We start from the raw sequence: 17,489 nt of genomic DNA, 5'->3' as shown, positions 1-17,489 counted from the left end.
AAACTTTATATGCCCCATAGAGGGGAATGCCAGGGCCAAGAAGTGGGAGTGAGTGGGTAGGGGAGCAGGACCAGGGGGGGGTATAGGGAACTTTCGGGATAGCATTTGAAATGTAAATAAAGAAAATATCCAATAAAAAAATTGTCCATTCTTCTCTTATACATTACCTCCTGAGCACAGTTTCCCCTCCCTCTACTCTCCTCAGCCCCACCTCCACTCCCCTCTCCCCAGATCCACCCCTCCATTTCCCTTGAGAGAAGAACAGGCCTCCCAGGAATATCAACTGAACACAGCATAACGAGTTTCAATAAGACAAGGCAAAACCCATAGCAAGGATGGATGAGGCTTTAAGTTGCATGGAAAGGAGTCATTTTGTGTTAGCACTGCTGTTTTATGGGGTGTAAGGAAAGCTACTGTTCTACGTAGCCATAAGCCCTCTAATCACACTCTGGTGTAGATAGACTGACACACTTGCTTGAGAGGCACAGAGAAGGACCTCTGCCTCTCACTTGACTTACTATTCTTCACTCACGCCTCAGCTTGAAGTCTGATTTGCAGGGAGACCTTTCACAGATGGACCTGATGGAATGAGGCCACAGTACTCTTAGATCTCTGAAATCTACCTCCTCTTGTTTTGTTCCTTAGCAACAGTCATGCGTATAATTGCCTGCACATTTGTCTGTCTCCCTGAGCACCCTGTAACCTAACTTCTAATTGTCTAGTTGAGCTTCTCTCTCCCCAGGTGAGAGCAGTACTGGCGTGTGAATGAGTAAACAGGAAGTGGGAGGTTCTGCTTGGAGTCAGAAAGAGCAGGGCCATCATGTTCTTGTGCCAGAGGAGGGGGTCTGGGTTCAAGGTGCCCCATCTGTGTACCTAAGGAAAGGGAAATGTCTGGTTGTGTCATGTGATGCAGACTCACGTGCTGTTTTGCTGAAGCAGACCAGTGAGAGGGCACGTGATATTTGCAGAGAGTACAAGTGGGACTCAACCGACAGTGGTGGGCACTTGTATAGGTAGCTTTGTGATTCTTGTTAGTGCTGGATCCTGACCCGTTGCTGATTTGTGTTTGGGGACACTTTTGAAATGGACTGTTGGTAACTTGCAACTACTAAACTAGACTGGTGGTATCCTGACAGCAATGACTGAAATTACCCCAAAGTACTCCTTCTAAACAGGACCACGCCCCCTTGTTCTAGTTACCATCTTTTCTCCCCTACCTTTGGATGGTTGGCTAGAAGTGAGGTTGAAGCATCCGAGAATCCTTATTAAAGTAGGCTTTGAAAAAAATCTAACCCCACAACCTAACTTCTAATTTGCTTGATGTTTTCAAGAGTATTTTGAACTCCAAGAAGCAGCTACTAACATGTGTGGAGCTGTTCTAGGAAGAACAATTAAAGAAAGCATTAGCGATACAGGACCAAGGACATAGGCAACATTACAGGGTGGGCTTTTTCAGGTAAGTTTTCACGAAGTCATTGCCATTTTACACATGCCTGCATGTGGCCAGACTCAAGGATAGTTTGTTTTCTGCTTAGCTTTCTCTTTCTCGTCCTGTTTCTTCCAGTGAGGAAAACGAAAATTAAGGGTAATTGGCGTGCAGCCAACTAAACACAGAACAGAGCATTTCCTGTTAGGAGTTTCAGTTTGGTTTCCTTTTGTAACTCTGTATTGTAAGCAAGACAAAGAGCTTTCCATTCTCCAGCTGCTTCACAACCCAGAAAAAAAGAGTTCTCTACTGAACTTACCCTCCAGTTCAGCCTGCTCCAGGTCGCAGCAGCAGGTAAGCACTGCCACCGGACTTCAGATCTGCTAAGTTCTCTTTGATCTTCAGGGTGAAGCTGGCAGGGTGGCCAAACGGTGGCTCTCCTTTCTGCTCTTTGGGTAATGAAAATGGGCACACTGCTGACTACAGGGAGAGTGAGCTCTCGAACAATCTCCAATACTTCTATAGCATTTCAACTCTGATTGGCTTCATTTAGTCAGATTCCCTTTGGAAGAAAGGTATTCCTTGGAAAGTAGAAGCCGTCTCGGAGTCTCTCCTCTGTTCTCTTTACTTCCTTCACAGATGTCTGCACAGGTCATTGGCTTGTTGATTTCTGTGCATCTTCTGTGTGCATAATGTATGAGTGTAATTTCTGCTATTGCTTTACATTAACCCTTTATAGAGATGACACCAGACTTAGCTTTTCATGCTTAGTTTGCTCTTTAAATTAAAAGAAATTTTTTGACCTTTACCTATGTTTATAAAAAATAGAGCTAATCCATTCATGTTAACTGCTATTGATTTCCTGTGTAGATGTGCCAAAATGTGACTAACTGACCAATGCATGTATTCATAAATAGTGCAGGTCTGACTGTACTTTCTACTGAACTCTATATGGCCATAAGGACAATCACAACCATTTCGTTTAAAGTATTTATTTTTTTATTGGATATTTTCTTCATTTACATTTCAAATGCTATCCAGAATGTCCCCTATACCTTCCCCCAAGCCCTGCTCCCCTGCTCACCCACTCCCACTTCTTGGCCCTGGCGTTCCCCTCTATGGGTCATATAAAGTTTGCAAGACCAAGGGGCCTCTCTTCCCCATGATGGCTGACTAGGCCATCTTCTGCTACATATGCAGCTAGAGACACGAGCTCCGGGGGTACTGATTAGTTCATATTGTTGTTCCACCTATAGGGTAGCAGCCCCCTTCAGCTCCTTGGGTACTTTCTCTAGCACCTCCATTGGGGACCTTGGAATTTATTTATCTTATGGTTATGAATTTGTGCTAAATGTTCATTGTGTACCCCAGACATAGAGTAGAGCACAGAGGAGGTCATCAGACCCCCTGAAATGGGAGTTTCAAGTAGCTGTGAGGGGGTTGGGAACTGAACCCTGCTTCTGTAGAAAAGTAGCAAGTTCTCTTAATTAATTAATTAATTGTTAATTAACAATTCTCTTAATTGTTGAGCCATCTATCCAGCCTCCAATACTGATGTTCCAGAATATCTGTGTATGGGCCAACTGTTGCACTGATGGACGTTTATTCCTGTGTGAGATGTATGAGGCTCAGTGTCATGTTACCGAATGTCTAACCCTTTCTCTGTGCTTATCATTACCTCTTTGATTGGCGCTTCACATTCATGGGTAACTTTTCTTCTGTGCAGTTCCTGGTTTTGATTATTCCTCTGTAAAATAGCTTTGTAGGATATCATTATAATTTCCTAACTAGTTTTTATTTTCTCTTGTTATAGGACAACTATCCGTTTTCAAAGTTAATTTGATCTTTCTTTGTAGTTTATATCTTTAGTGTCTTACTTCAGAAATTCGGTAATTAGGATGCCATATAATAACCCACACTCTCAATTGCATTTATCTGCATGCAACAAGATTAAAGCTATTGAAAGAGAAAGCAAATCCTGTATACCTCTAGTCCATTCATATGTCTTCTCTGGATCTCCACAGAATTTCAACACATGGTGTGTGTGTGTGTGTGTGTGTGTGTGTGTGTGTGTGTGTGTGTATGCCTTTGTGTGTACAGATACATATATACCATAGCATTTGTGGAGTTCAGATTACAAGCTGTTGTGTTTGGACTTGCTTTCCATTTTGTTTGAAGAAGGTCTCTTGTGCATTGCTGCATATAGCAGGGTATACAACCCACATGCTTCTCCCTGGCCCACATGCTTGTCCCTGGCCCACATGCTTGTCCCTGGCCCACATGCTTTTACCAGCTTCACCCACAAGTTTTAGGGGATTTTCCCATTTTGGATACTTCTTAGCAATAGGAATGCTGGCTTTATAGATATGTGCCGCTGTGCCTGGCTTTGCATTAGCTTTGAGAATTTGTACTCTGACCCTTGTACTTGCATGACAAATACTTTTTTCACTGAAGCACCCCTCAGCTTCTCAGATACCTCTCTGAAGTTGACACATACAACTCAGGGAAGTGTTATTCTAAATGCCAAATTTACCTTTCTCTGCTAACTCTTTTGAATCTCATACAGTAATATATTTATTGTCTTTGAAGTATTTTTCATACTTTAAAACAGTTTATTAAATTTTTAATTTTTATTTTTATTTCAGCAATGAGGATGATGGCTGTGAGGTTAGCTGTCATTTTAGGACTTGTGTGTCTGTCTATTGACTGCTTTCCTATTTCTGTCCTTTTCTTTGTGAACTAATTTTTTTAAATATAGTTTTCATCTCAGTCCTTTAGTTTATGGGTTGGCAAATCATAGTGATAAAAATGTTTTATTGACATGCATTCATGTTTGTTTGTTTAGACATAGAATTAGCATCTTTTTGTTACTATAATAAAGTATCTCAGACCAGCTAACTTCATAAAGGAAACAGGTTCATTTAGGGTGCCATTCTAGATATCTGAAAGCTATGCTGTCCAGCTATGGTACATGTCTTCTTGTTTGTACCGCTTCAAGGAGGACTATTTCATGGTGATACAATACATGCGTGGAAGATATCACATGGCCAAAACAGAAGCCAGAATCCTAGACAGGCTTAGGCTTTTATAATAATTTTCTCATGAAATATGACTAGGGTTCTATAAGCAATACTTTAGTTTTTTTCAAGGCCAAACTTCTAAATTGAAGTGGCTATTTCTCACTAGGCCCTTTCTCTTTATTGTTCTGTCTGTCATTATCGTATTAGGGGCAAAGCTCCCAACACATGAGTGATCCATACTCAAACCTCAACACGTATTGTCTATAACTGCTGTGATTACTATGCTGATCAAGCCATCAGGGTAGAGTATTGTGGGACTTTCTATGAACCCTTCAGCTTTAAAAATTATGACATGGAGACTTTCTTATTATTTATAAAAAGCACTGTAGCTTCGTAGACTCTCAGCTACAAATTAACCCTGTCTGTTCCTAGTCTATGCCTTTCCAAGCATTCCTTCCTCCTCTGTGTCTCTGGAAAATCTTTGAAATCTGCTTCTTTGCTCAGAGACCCTCTCTCTGTCCAGAAGTCCTGCCTTCTACTTCCTGCCCAGCTACTGGCCATCAGATCTTTATTAAGTCAATCAGAAGGTGAAGGAGGAGGATTACAAAATACTGAGGCAGGTGATGCGCCATAGAAACAATACCAACTCTTGCCAGCCAGTATTCACTCTCTGCCCATCCAGAATTAACAATTGAATAAAACAGGCACATGTACACCATGTATAAAAGGTTATCTCAACAGTAGAGACTATGTGATCCAAAAATCATAGATACAATATTTGCTGATTACTAACTTTTATTGTGTATTTTTCTCTAGTATAGAATTTACTGTCAACCAACGTTAAATTTTATTGATTGATTGATTGATTGATTGACTGATTGACAGACAAGCTTTCCCTGTATAATTCTGGCTGGACTGGAACTCACTATCTATGTAGATCGGAGTGGATTGGCACTCACTGTGTATGTAGATCAGATTGGCCTTATGTGTGAGTGCACACATCTACGTACCTCTGTCTCCTGAGTGCTGGGATCAAAGGAGTGTGCCTTTGTTCCCAGCCCAATGCTAAAATTTAATGCTATTTATCATTTCAAATTTTTCATACATAATTTCTGCTCCTCCACTTCTACATATTATATTATTGGTTTCAAATTCCTAATGTGCTTTTATTGGGTCAGAGGTCAATGGAACCCACTGGAACTAAGCAGAAGCTTGCATTTTAAGCTGCTCTATTGTGTTAGCTCCTCAACTTCTATTTGTTTTTCTCTCAGTTCCAGGAACATGAAAGTGACAACCATTTTGACATGGATAGAAGAAAAGATTCTGGAAAAGCTGCTTGGGAATGCATCTTTGACTCTTCTCTATCAGTCCAGTGTTCATAAAAATTGTGTTCGTGAGATGACTCAGAAATGTTCTCTTCAGGGATCCACGATGACAGTATTTCACGCAGAGAAAGATGTTGTTGTGGGTGTTTTTATACTGGAGGATTTTCCTAGTTTAGGCTCTGAAAAGCAATGTACTTGTGCGTGGTTTTCATTTAAAAAGAATAATAGCTCTGGAATATCAGCTTTGTGTTTGAACACAAAAGTAATAGTTGAATCCGAAGAGCTGATAATTTTCTCACTCGATGGTGATGGTTTGTCACTCGGTGTGAATTCACTTGGAGGCTGCACACTTTCTCTAAATAACACAGTAATGAACGAATTAGAACTCAATCTTGGACGTGGCCTTATATCTGTGGAATGCGAAATCTTTCGAGTTGATGGTATGTACAAAAGGACAATCTGCTTTTACGCTTGGTTCTAGTTTCTGCAGTTTATGTATTGTTGGTGTGTAAGGGCAAGGAAATGATGAACCTGTTGTGCACTGAGGACTCAGGACTACAGACTACTGTGAGCAAAGATTTAAGATGCACATGTGTACAGACAGAGACAGACAGCCTCACTGCATCTGCCCCTCTGCTGTACCCTCAAACAAACACATTTTAAATGTGCATCAACTTATATCTTTCCTTGTTCTGTAAAACTGTAAAAATGTTGTAAGAATGCTTCCACACCAGAACATGGAATTTGGGGTAACAAATCTGTGTTCCCTGGTCATGGTAGCTCAATATGTCTCCAGCACAAACTACCTTTTATTTCCTTAAAACAGAAAGACAGGGCTGGAGATGAAGTTAAGACAGGAGTGAGGAGAGGGAAACAGGAGGGAGAGAAGGAAGGAGGAAGATAGCAGAGAGACCAGGAGGATAAAACCCATTATACAATGTCAGAGATCCATCTTTTCTCCTCTTCCTCTCAGGATGCTGCCAACCTGAGCTCTTAGTTGAAAAGACCAAGATTAATTAAACAGACCAGCCCTGTTTGGGAGGGAGACTTCACCACAGACAAGTCAGAGAGCTTACTCTGATGTGTTTATTTTCTGTAGGCATTAAGAAAAATCCAGGCTTCATAAGGAAGATGATGACTGCCGAACAGTAAGTTAGGTTCTTGACCTACCTGTTATTCATTTTATTGAGATTAATTGCATTAAGCACTGACAATGAACTAGTGGGAAAGATAAAAAAAAATCATATTACTTGGAATGGTAATAGTTGTTGACAGACAATATTTCAGTTAATTAAAAGAACACCCCTTTCTAATTTATAGATGCAAATATATTTTCACTCCCCTTTAATATATTTTATTCCAAATAACCACTTACTTTTGGCGTTACTATCACTCCAAAATTTGTGTTCTAAAGTTAACAGTGTCTTGTTACAGGTTAAGATTTCATTCTGCTTTGCAAATACAACATATCTAAGTATAAAATATATAACCTGGGGTATTTATAGTGTTATGTTATAAAGCTACTATCAAGAGAAGCGTGTAGCTAAACTCATCCCTAAAATGGAAGAACTGGAAGCTCTAAGGTAATCGTACTGCTTTTGAGGAAGATCTGCTGTTGCATTTAATGTCTGCATTTAAAACAGGCACCGAGGAAAATTACTCTCTGCTCTCAGAGCCTACAAGCCTTATGAGGGCCTGGTTTCAGAAGTTCGTATTCTCTTGGTGGGCCCAGTAGGCTCAGGAAAGTCCAGCTTTTTCAACTCAGTGAAGTCTGTTTTCCAAGGCCACCTAACTCGCCAGGCCATCGTGGGGTCTGACGAAAGAAGCATCACTAAGCAGGTAAGTTACCTAAGGATTTGTGAAAGGTTGTCATTTTCAGGTTATACTGAGTGTATTTGTTCATTTCTTTGCATTTTTTCTCTTATACATGACTTTCTTCGTTGTAATCTATAATTAGATGTTAAGTAATTAAATTATGTATAAATAAACATTGCATCAGAATTATCTCCATTCAATAATATTATCCAGAGAAGCCCTTTGTTTTTACAGACCCAAGAATTAGTTACAGGAAAACACCTTTCTGTACTTGTTGCAAATACACTATAAGACTATAGCATCTCTTTGTCATTGGTTCTATATTCAAGAGCTCAAAACACTTCTAACACCTTCTCAAGTTTCATCTTGTTTCTTGATATGGATTCATTCAACATGTCAGCATAGTCTGCAATGTCAAGGCAAGATGCTATAAAACATCCAATCTATTTAGCATGAACTGAAATGCTTCCATGTCTAAACTGTGGCGATGTCTTAGATGGTTCTGAACTTTCTAGTAGAATGCAGTGTTAGAGTGTCTCCTTTTCTGCATGTGGAAGAACTGTGACTAAACAGCTTGCTGTGGTCACTCATGCCTTAACCCCAGTCCTCTGAGGCTGAGGTAGGAGGATCATGCTGGGTCCAGGCCACTCACTATATTGAAACATAAGCAAATATTCCCTTTTCATCTTGTTTTGAATGCTAACAAATATACTTTAACACAATTTTTTTTTACAGTATAGGGTTTATTCTATTAAAGATGGAAAAAGTGGGGAAACACTCCCATTTATGCTGTGTGATTCAATGGGGCTGGAGGAGGGAGAGGAAGCTGGGCTGTGCGTAGATGATATTCCTCACATCTTAAAAGGCTGTGTACCAGACAGGTATCAGGTAAGATGTCCTCCACTCCAAGACACTTTAAATTGTCTCATTGCTTTTTACCTTACAAGACCATTTGGGTTGCCACATGTGATTCTGACACTAATATGTGTGTGTGTGTGTGTGTGTGCGCGCGCGCACGCGCTCATGTTTTATGCCATTGAGAAATAACTAAATGGCAGGATTTGACTTATCTGAATTCCAGGAGAGGTTCACAGGATGGTTCTGCTTACATGGTTCTTTTCATAATGTCAACCATGAGTGAAGAAGTCATTTAAGTAGTTAGACCAGTGGCAGTTTAATTTTGTGTATGTTTAAGTGTAGAGAAGACAGTAGAGTAATTACCCACCCTCTGTTGGAGTAGTCCATAAGAGTGGGGCAATGCTACCTCATGCCAGGATCTGTAGAAATGTGTAACTGTGAAAGAAGTTACATAATGGTTTTTCTAAGCCCTAGATTTTAAACATATGAGATGTAAGAATATCACAGCCTGTGTCCTAGAATATTTGAGAACAATAGTAATACATTGTAAGTGCTCATAGAGTTAACAATGGAGCACCTTACTTTTAAAAGTGGAATATAATGGAATTGGCTTCCAATTCTAGACACTGGTCCTCTTTTTTCTTCTCAGTTGAGCTTTACTGAAAAGCTTGATTTTGTGATCATTCATTCACTTGAAATTATTTATTAAAAATATAATTTGTTCTAGACATGAAAAGAATCACTGAAAAAGATCCACAGTTATTTTCAAGAGACACACTGTCTAGACAGGTAAAGGAATAACAAAGTTATAGAGAGGAATAAAGCAGAAAGATGGGGAGAGTCACATCACTAAGGTTATCAGGTTTCATAGCAAGGAGCAAGTCAATTCAGTCTAACATTGAACACACACACACACACACACATACACACACACACAGAGTACATACTTAAATGTTTGCTATGCTTTGCAGTCTATCTTGATTGTGGTAAGGACACACTAACTTGAAAGTTGACATTTCTTTCATTTTATTTTACCTTATTTTGCCTTGAAAAAGAAATTAAGAAGGGATCCTAGTGTTTAAGTTTCAATGTCATTCATTCTTCTCCTCTCTGTCTGCCCCTCCCCATCCATGAGGCCCTTAAGCAAAATTCTTGAAGAGGAAACCCTTCGATCTTAATGGTATTTGCTTCTGGATGTTGGAGATTTGAGTTAGATTTTTGCATTTTCCTTTAACAGTTTCAGTGGTTGGTTAGCATTTTTACTATAACAATAAAGCCATTAGTCTTTGAGAAAGCTCTGTCGAGATCTTGGCAACCAGCTGGGAAGAAGCTTTCACTAAGCAACTTGGGAAGAAGCAGGGGAAAGGGACTGAGTGGTTGTGCTTTCTGCTGTGCAAACTAAGCAGAGGCTCTGCAAAGGGAGCACCAACTTCTGTTTCTGTGCAGTTCAACCCATGTGAGCCGATTAAGCCGAATCGCTTCCCTCAGGATGCCTCTCCACCTCTGAAGGACAGGATTCACTGCGTGGCTTTTGTCCTAGACATCAACTCGGTTAATACACTATCTGATAAAATGGTGGCAAAGCTGAAAAAAATTCGCAAAGATGTAGTAGACTCTGGTAAGTTTTGTCTAAACCTTGAAATTTTTGAAATGATTACAATGTCATAGGAAGTTTCAAAGGGAGCGGTGAAGAGCCATATGCCCTGTGACTTTGGCAAAGGTCCTAAGCCCCAGGCTGGTGGCAAGCGCAGAAGGGATCACTGAAAAAATTGCCTTCAGAACTGACAGCCTAGGCTGTCTATAGGTTTCATCTGTATAATCCTCTTGAGGTTTTTAAAGGGACTCACCTCCTCACAGGAACTAGCCAGTAAGGTCAAAACCAGGAAGCTGACACTGTTAGACTGTTTTATTATACATAGCAATTCATGAATTCATAGCTATGTCTACAACCCAGGATATAGAATCATCTCATCCCTACAAAGATTCCACTCTGACCATTCACCATCCTTAACTACTTGTCACCACATCTTTAAGGTTAGGTCTTCATTTGAGAATATTATATAACTAGGATAATTCATAAGCCATGTTTTAAGAATGGCTGTTTTAACTTGGTCTAACTAACGTCCTTTCAAGTTCATGTCAGACCTTCTATGTAGTGACTGTTTACTCTTTGGTTGTTGAGTATATTCTCTGGTATAAGTATACCAGAATGTATTTACCCATTGTCTAGGTTTTAGATATTATAAAAAATGCTTCTGAACATTAGTACTTTAATTTTGGGGGAGCATAGATCCCTAAAGGTAAGACTTCTGTGTCAAGAAGAAAGTATATATTAATTTTTTTTTAAAAAAATCACTAAAATGTTACTCAGAGAAATGACTCCATGTTACATTCCAATTAGTGCTATATAACCAATCCAGGTTTTCTGTATTCTTTCTAATATTTGGTATTATTTTTGTCATTATTAAAATTTACATCTGTAATAGATATGTAGAAACATATTATCATAGTCTTAATTTGCTTTACTTAATAGACTCTTTAGTTCAATGGTGCAGTAGCCATATTTCTCACTTTAAAAGCATACCAAGTTTTCAAATTTACAGCGAGTTTAGATATAGCTCAAAGTAAGTTCTCCTTTTGGAAGGAAACAAGCTTTGGAAGAAGATCTTGCACCATACTGAGATTATTGGGAATAGTTCACATCCAATTTTTCAGAGAACAGTGTTTATACATTCATTTAAAAACCATCTTGGCACATTTCTATAATAATGGTGTCTGTTTGATTCAGGTATAGGATATGTAGCCTTGCTTACAAATGTGGAGGAGTATGATGAAGTTCTTGATGACAATTTTGCAAACATGACAGAAACTGTGACTTCTCTAAGACAGGTAAAACGTGGTGCTTATAACCAGATGATATGGGGATAGAATCATAGCTATGTGCTCACTCATTGTCTTCTCTCTCTCATCAAGCTTAGTGTGTGTGTGTGTGTGTGTGTGTGTGTATGCATGTGTGCATGTGTGCGCGTGCATGATTATTCATACATGAAATGAGAATTAGGTCAAGGTGGGTTCAGTTCTGCAAGTCTGATGCTCAGAGGCTGATATCAGAGGGTTACAAGTTTAAGGCCTGTGTTGGACTACATAATAAATTCAAGACCATGTCTCAAAACAAAAAGTAATAAGGGGATGAAGATGTAGCTCAATGAGAGGGTACTTGCAAGTGTGTTTGAGGCCTTGAATTCAGTCCTTATTAGTACAAATCACTGGATAGATTGCTAAGTTCAGTCCAGTTTATATATTTGCTTTACAACCATAATTATCCATATTATAATTGTATTCTGAAGAGGATTTATCAACTCATTACCATTTCAGTTTCTGCTGTCAATTGTACTTAATAGTCAGTTAAATTTCTAGTATGATATACCGCTACAGATGAACCTCTATTGGGTCTGTGATCTGTAGGGAACGGGTTTCTGGTTGCCGGTGAGCAAGGGTTGGCAAAAATTGACAAACAGAAGCAGACACAAGGGAGTGCTGAATCTGAATGTATTTTGTTCAAACACCAGACTTTTAATACAGAAGAAAAACAAGAAAGCCTGGTGAACACATCTGCTAAGTTACATTGACACAAAACAAAAAAAGAATGCATACATAAAGAGATGGAGGGAGCCAGGCCTTGTTTACCACTGAGAATAGGAACAACCTTTAATTAAAACGATCAGCTAAACACAGGAGGCAGGTGAATGCTCTGATGCAATGCTAGTCTATTGTTAAACCTACCACCTGGGGTTCTTTAGTAAATACCTGATTGTGCTATTCCTCTGGGCCTAGCTAAAAAACCTGCACCAGGGGAATTCCATTCTACTAACCCTTTCATGCTACAACCCACCTATTTTCTAGGCCATTGTGTATTCCTGTGTTTGGTGTGACTAGGCTATTGTCCTAAGTAATTACTATGTAGACTAGCCCTGAGCTTTTCTAGCTCTATTCAAGTAAATTGTAATGCCTGATTAGTTTCACTGTCTCTACTAGAAGTGAATTTGAATGTTACTGAATAGGTAACATTTTTACTGAATTCCAAGCTCAGGGTCAGCTTCAAGAACTGCCTAAGACATTGGAACACTGGTGAAGGCTTAGCTATATGTCAAAATCAATCCTAAAAGGCACTTATAATAAAACAATACTGAAAGAGAGCACATGGATCCATACACCAGACTAAGGAGGGGACAGGTTTTGCGTGTACATGCTATTGGAATGCCAAGGTTCCAGAAGGCTGTTTCTGTGAAACTCTTTGCCTTGTGACTGCTTCCAGGCTTTTAGGACTGTAATGGGTGTCACTACTGGAGTGGATGTAGCAATATACTTCATTCATATGTAAACATATGTATGCTTCATAAATATATTTTTACATAACATGCATCCTAAATACATTTTTCACAGGTACAGGATGTCCAAACCATGCTAAATATTCCTATAGCCAATATCTTGATGGTCAGCAATTATGCTTCAGAGCGAAGGTTGGAGCCTGTGAAGGATATTCTGATCTTTGCTGCACTCAGGCAGATGTTGAGGGCTGCGGATGATGCCTTAGAGGACTTGCCTCTTGAGGATACTGGTAACCTGGTTCCTTTAGTTCACTGGGGTGTTTGGGAATCATTTTCCTAGCCCTGACATATATTGTAATATGTGCTAGTTTCTGCTTTTTGCTTGCCTTGTTTTGGAGCAATCTGAGGATTGGCACATGCTCCGGAGACATTAGTGCCCCTGGTTTTTTTTTGTTTTGTTTTGTTTTGTTTTGTTTTGTTTTTCGAGTCAGGGTTTCTCTGTATAGCCCTGGCTGTCCTGGAACTCACTTTGTAGACCAGGCTGGCCTCGAACTCAGAAATCCACCTGCCTCTGCCTCCCGAGTGCTGGGATTAAAGGCGTGCGCCACCACGCCCGGCTAGTGCCCCTGGTTTTAGTTTAAACCTGATTGCTTCAAGAAGAGGCACTTTGCTGAAAGCCTTTGTTAATATTTGCTCTCCTTCAACAACGAGTCACATATTAAAAATGGAAGCAAACCCTGAGAAGTGAAGAGGAGAGATAGTCCTAGGACAAATGGACTTCCATATGCCCACACCATCTACAGTTTTATATGTGGAGGACAAAGGAGTCAGATTCCCCCGGAACTGAAACAGGGGCTCATGAACCATCAAGTGTGTGTACACATCTACATGTGTCTTTCTCAAGCTCCTTAGGCAAAACAAACTTGGCTTTGCTTTTGCTTCTCCAGTATATTATGCATCCCTATGTGCCCGAATTGATTGCACAGTAGTTACAAAATGATGTAGATGTCTGCTATTCCAAATGAAGAATGAGTTCTTGAGAAACAGGACTGGGTTTGCCTTGTAGTCCCAGAGCTCATCACAAGGCCTACTAAGCATTAAGGATCCTCGTGATAACTCCTCTGTACCACTTTCTCTAACAATGATATTTACTTAGATAGCCACTCCATATGGATGGGAAGACATGGAGAGTGAGATACAGGAATGAGGACAAGGAAATAAAGCATGGAGAGAGTTTCACTTGTCTCTGGTTGAAAGCATGAATGTCTCTAAACACATTTAAATGAGTTGATAAAAGCCAATATTTGTTAACAACTTGATTAATTATAGTAATGCTTTAATTTCATGAAATAAAGTTTCTGCCTGAATGTTTCAATGCTTGATTTTATTTATTATTTATAAATTTTTATTTATTGGATATTTTATTTATTTACATTTCAAATGTTATCCCCTTTTCCGGTTTCCCCTCCAGAAACCCCCTATCCCATCCTTCCTCCTACTGCTTCTATGAGGGTGCTCCCCCACCCAACCATCCACTCCTACCTCACCAACCTGGCATTCCCCTACACTGGGGCATCGAGCCTTCATAGGACCAAGGGCCTCCCCTCCCATTGATGCCCCAAAAGCCATCCTCTGCTACATATGCAGCTGGAACCATGGGTCCTTCCATGTATATACTCTTAATTGAATGAATCGTGAAACATCGTAGTTGTGTCTCCAAAGTGGAACTATTGAGAGATGAAATCTACTAGTCACCAAAGAAGGTTGTCATACAAGTCTTCCAAATGTCACGAAGTCTCCCTGGTAGCTGTCAAAGTCAGAACTATTGTTAAAAAAAAATAAATCTTAAAATATTTTTCAGCTGTTTTTGTAAATCTTAACTCTTCAATTTTTTAGTTAAAAATGTTTTTAATATTTCATTATGTTTGTAAATATTTATTATTTTTAATATGTGCATATGTGTATATCTATGTGGGTATGTGCACATGAGTACAGATGTATATGGAGAAAAGAGGTATCAGATACCCCTGGAACTGAACCAGAGATCATGAATCATCTGATGTATGTGCAGGGAACTGAAAGTGTCCTTTACAAAGGCAGTATACACTCTTAATGGATGAGGAATTTCTCTGGTCCCTTAATTTTCCTTTTAAAAATATGTTTTGGTTCAATAGATTTTTTGTATCCTGACAATCTCACTTACTTTCAACCAGATTTCTATTTCTTCTGGGTTACTAAGAGGACAAGAATTCCTTCAGGATAGGCATGATGAAATGGTTTTTATTAACATAATGTTTTAAGGAAAGTCATGTTCTTGTGAATGTTCAAGAACAATGAAACCATTAAGATATAGAGTTGTTTTTTTTAACTTTTGAGTTTCACATCATGTACCCAAGTCCCGCTCTTCTCCCCCTCCCTTCATATCTACCCTTCACCCTTGCAACCTCCCCCTGCCCCAAGATTTAAAACACATAAACAAACAAACAACAAAGCATAGGGAACATCTCATCATGGAAGCTACAGTATGTCACAGAGTGTCCCATAGTATAGCCCTCTGTCCACACACCTTCACTTGCAAATGTTCATTGCAATGAGTCATTGGTCTGGTTTGTGATCTCTGGCTTTCATGATACCATCAATATTGGAGCCTCAACAGGACTCCTGTCATCCCATTGCTGCCCTGTGTCATGGAGATCCCGTAGCTTTAGAACTACAGGACTGACCTTTTCATTCATCCCAATCACTTGGGATGATATATATTTCTAGGTGAGTCAACTCAGAGCCCTGAATGTGGACCTGGGTAGCAGCCAAGCTGGCCAGTGCACTGGCTCTCCCTTTTGCACACCACCAGGGCAAGGTCCCCAGCACCGCTCCAGTTAGGCAACCCAGCTGCCATTAGCAGGACACAGGGTCAACTTTCTCCCTCTATGCCCTAAAGCCAGCTCACCATCACTCATGCATCCAGAGCCAGTTTCGTTGTGTTGTCCAGTCAAGGCATGTGACCCACCATCTCAGGCGCCGAAGCCTTCAAAGGGCTCTCCTGCCTTTTAAGGCAGAAAGCCATCTGTCTGCCTTTCATGAATCTGAGGCCAGCTCTCCCGGCTGCCTCGCATGTTAAGGGGGTTGTGTGAAGATGGAGAGTTTTAAGGAATATCTAGAAGCTGAATAATAGAGGAAACTGACAGGTAAAGACCGAGGAGGATATGGAGAACAGAATTTGAGTAGCAACCAGTGTAGCTGTGACTGGATGTAGAAAGTGCAGATAGAAACATCAGTTAGGTATTTCTGCATATATCCTAGAGAAAAACAAGGCATGAACATTGTTAGTTGAGAGAGACTGAAAATGGTTGAAGATAGTCTCCACACTGTAAGACCATAACCTTGTTATTGTTATTACAGAGAGACTATCCGTGCAGGTGACAAGTCCTAATTTTATATAAATATATAGCAGAGAGTAGCCTTATGAAGGAGATAGAGAATCTAGAAGGATTGAGGGAGCAAGGCATGGAAGAACTGTCCATTGGAACATGCATATACTTAGTGAGTAAAAGCCTTGAGGCCAAGTTTACTGTCCAAGAACCTAACATGCCCAGTAATGGTTTGTAAACACATGTGTCTCATGGAATTAAATATGAACTTGAAATTCACATAGGGAAAGGCTGGCAAGAGGGTCTCAGGAGGGCTGAATCTTCTATGTAGGAGGGGGCCTTTCTTGACTTGCTGACTCTAATGTTTCTCAGGTGGAACTGAGGGGTAGTAGACATTACCATCTGGTACATTCTAGAAGCTTCTGGGGTTTTGGAACTTTATTTAATTTAGCATTCAGCAAGGTGTGTAGCCAAAGTCATTGAATTCTTTCTTGACAAACAACTGTGTTAAATGGTCCAACAAACAAGGGATGAATATAGCATGAGGCAGAGGGAAGGTGTGGGGACTGCTGGAGTGTTGGTGCTAGAGCCCTTGAGGCAAATTGGTGAAGGGAGACTTACATTACAAAGTGATGGTTTCTTAAATATAGAACTTTGCGCAAACTCATCTAGTATCTCCCACATGATACCAAGAATGTGTGTACCAGAGTATATAAGTCCATGTGTTCTTTAAAAAACAGAAGCCTAACAGATCATCACTTGGTTGATTCATTAGTGGGTCTAGAATTAGTTATGTTGGTGACATATTTAAAAGGTAATCCACGCCAGCATGGCAGACAGGCTGACCTTTTCTCAGCACAGCAGACTCTGACTCCAGCCCAGACATGAGGATGGGGAGACACACAATAACTAATGGGTGGGACAACTGGGCCATGCCTCAACTGAGCACAACCTAATTAACCTCTGGAAGGGACCCTTGAAAGCACTCTATCATAGCCTACTTTTCTTCCTATCTCTTAAGTTCTCACCTATAAGTCTGCCATTAACCACTTTCTAAGACTCTCCTTCCTGTGGTGTGTGACACCCATTCTTTAAGATCAGGAGACAAAGACCTGGAAGTCAATGGCCAGTGGTGTTATTGATGACCATTTTCTCATTTCTTTTTGAAATTATAACATAATTTCATCATTTCTTCCTTTTCCTCACTCCAAATCCTTCCATATACTCCTTTGCTTTTTTTCAAATGCAATAACTCCTTTTCGTTAATTGATGTTATATGCATATACACCGACACACAGACACACACACACACAGATACACACACAGACACACAGACACACACACACACA

At 40.0% G+C, this 17,489-nt stretch overlaps 1 protein-coding gene across 1 annotated transcript; it reads left to right on the top strand.

Annotated features, from left to right (window-relative positions):
- The first annotated feature begins 1,680 nt into the window (after nucleotides 1–1,680).
- Nucleotides 1,681–13,269, top strand: Ifi44l (interferon induced protein 44 like). The gene is made up of 8 exons (XM_029537882.1): nucleotides 1,681–1,780; nucleotides 5,718–6,211; nucleotides 6,871–6,919; nucleotides 7,415–7,610; nucleotides 8,322–8,474; nucleotides 9,891–10,062; nucleotides 11,233–11,333; nucleotides 12,888–13,269. Exons 2-8 carry the CDS (start codon nucleotides 5,728–5,730, stop codon nucleotides 13,110–13,112), a joined length of 1,380 nt encoding a protein of 459 aa, XP_029393742.1. The 5' UTR covers nucleotides 1,681–1,780; nucleotides 5,718–5,727; the 3' UTR covers nucleotides 13,113–13,269.
- Nucleotides 13,270–17,489: the final 4,220 nt, after the last annotated feature.

This window comes from Mus pahari, chromosome 4 (genome assembly GCF_900095145.1).
Source record: "Mus pahari chromosome 4, PAHARI_EIJ_v1.1, whole genome shotgun sequence".
NCBI classification, from domain to species: domain Eukaryota; kingdom Metazoa; phylum Chordata; class Mammalia; order Rodentia; family Muridae; genus Mus; species Mus pahari.
The sequence above is the reverse complement of the archived record's forward strand: the minus strand, read 5'-3'. Positions and strand labels throughout refer to the sequence as shown.

Coding starts and splice junctions, on each gene's coding strand:
- Ifi44l (XM_029537882.1), top strand. CDS start 5,728: ATGAAAGTGACAACCATTTTGACATGGATAGAAGAAAAGATTCTGGAA. Junction 7,611..8,321: donor AAAGAAGCATCACTAAGCAG/GTAAGTTACCTA, acceptor TTTTTTTTACAG/TATAGGGTTTATTCTATTAA. Junction 11,334..12,887: donor CTGTGACTTCTCTAAGACAG/GTAAAACGTGGT, acceptor CATTTTTCACAG/GTACAGGATGTCCAAACCAT.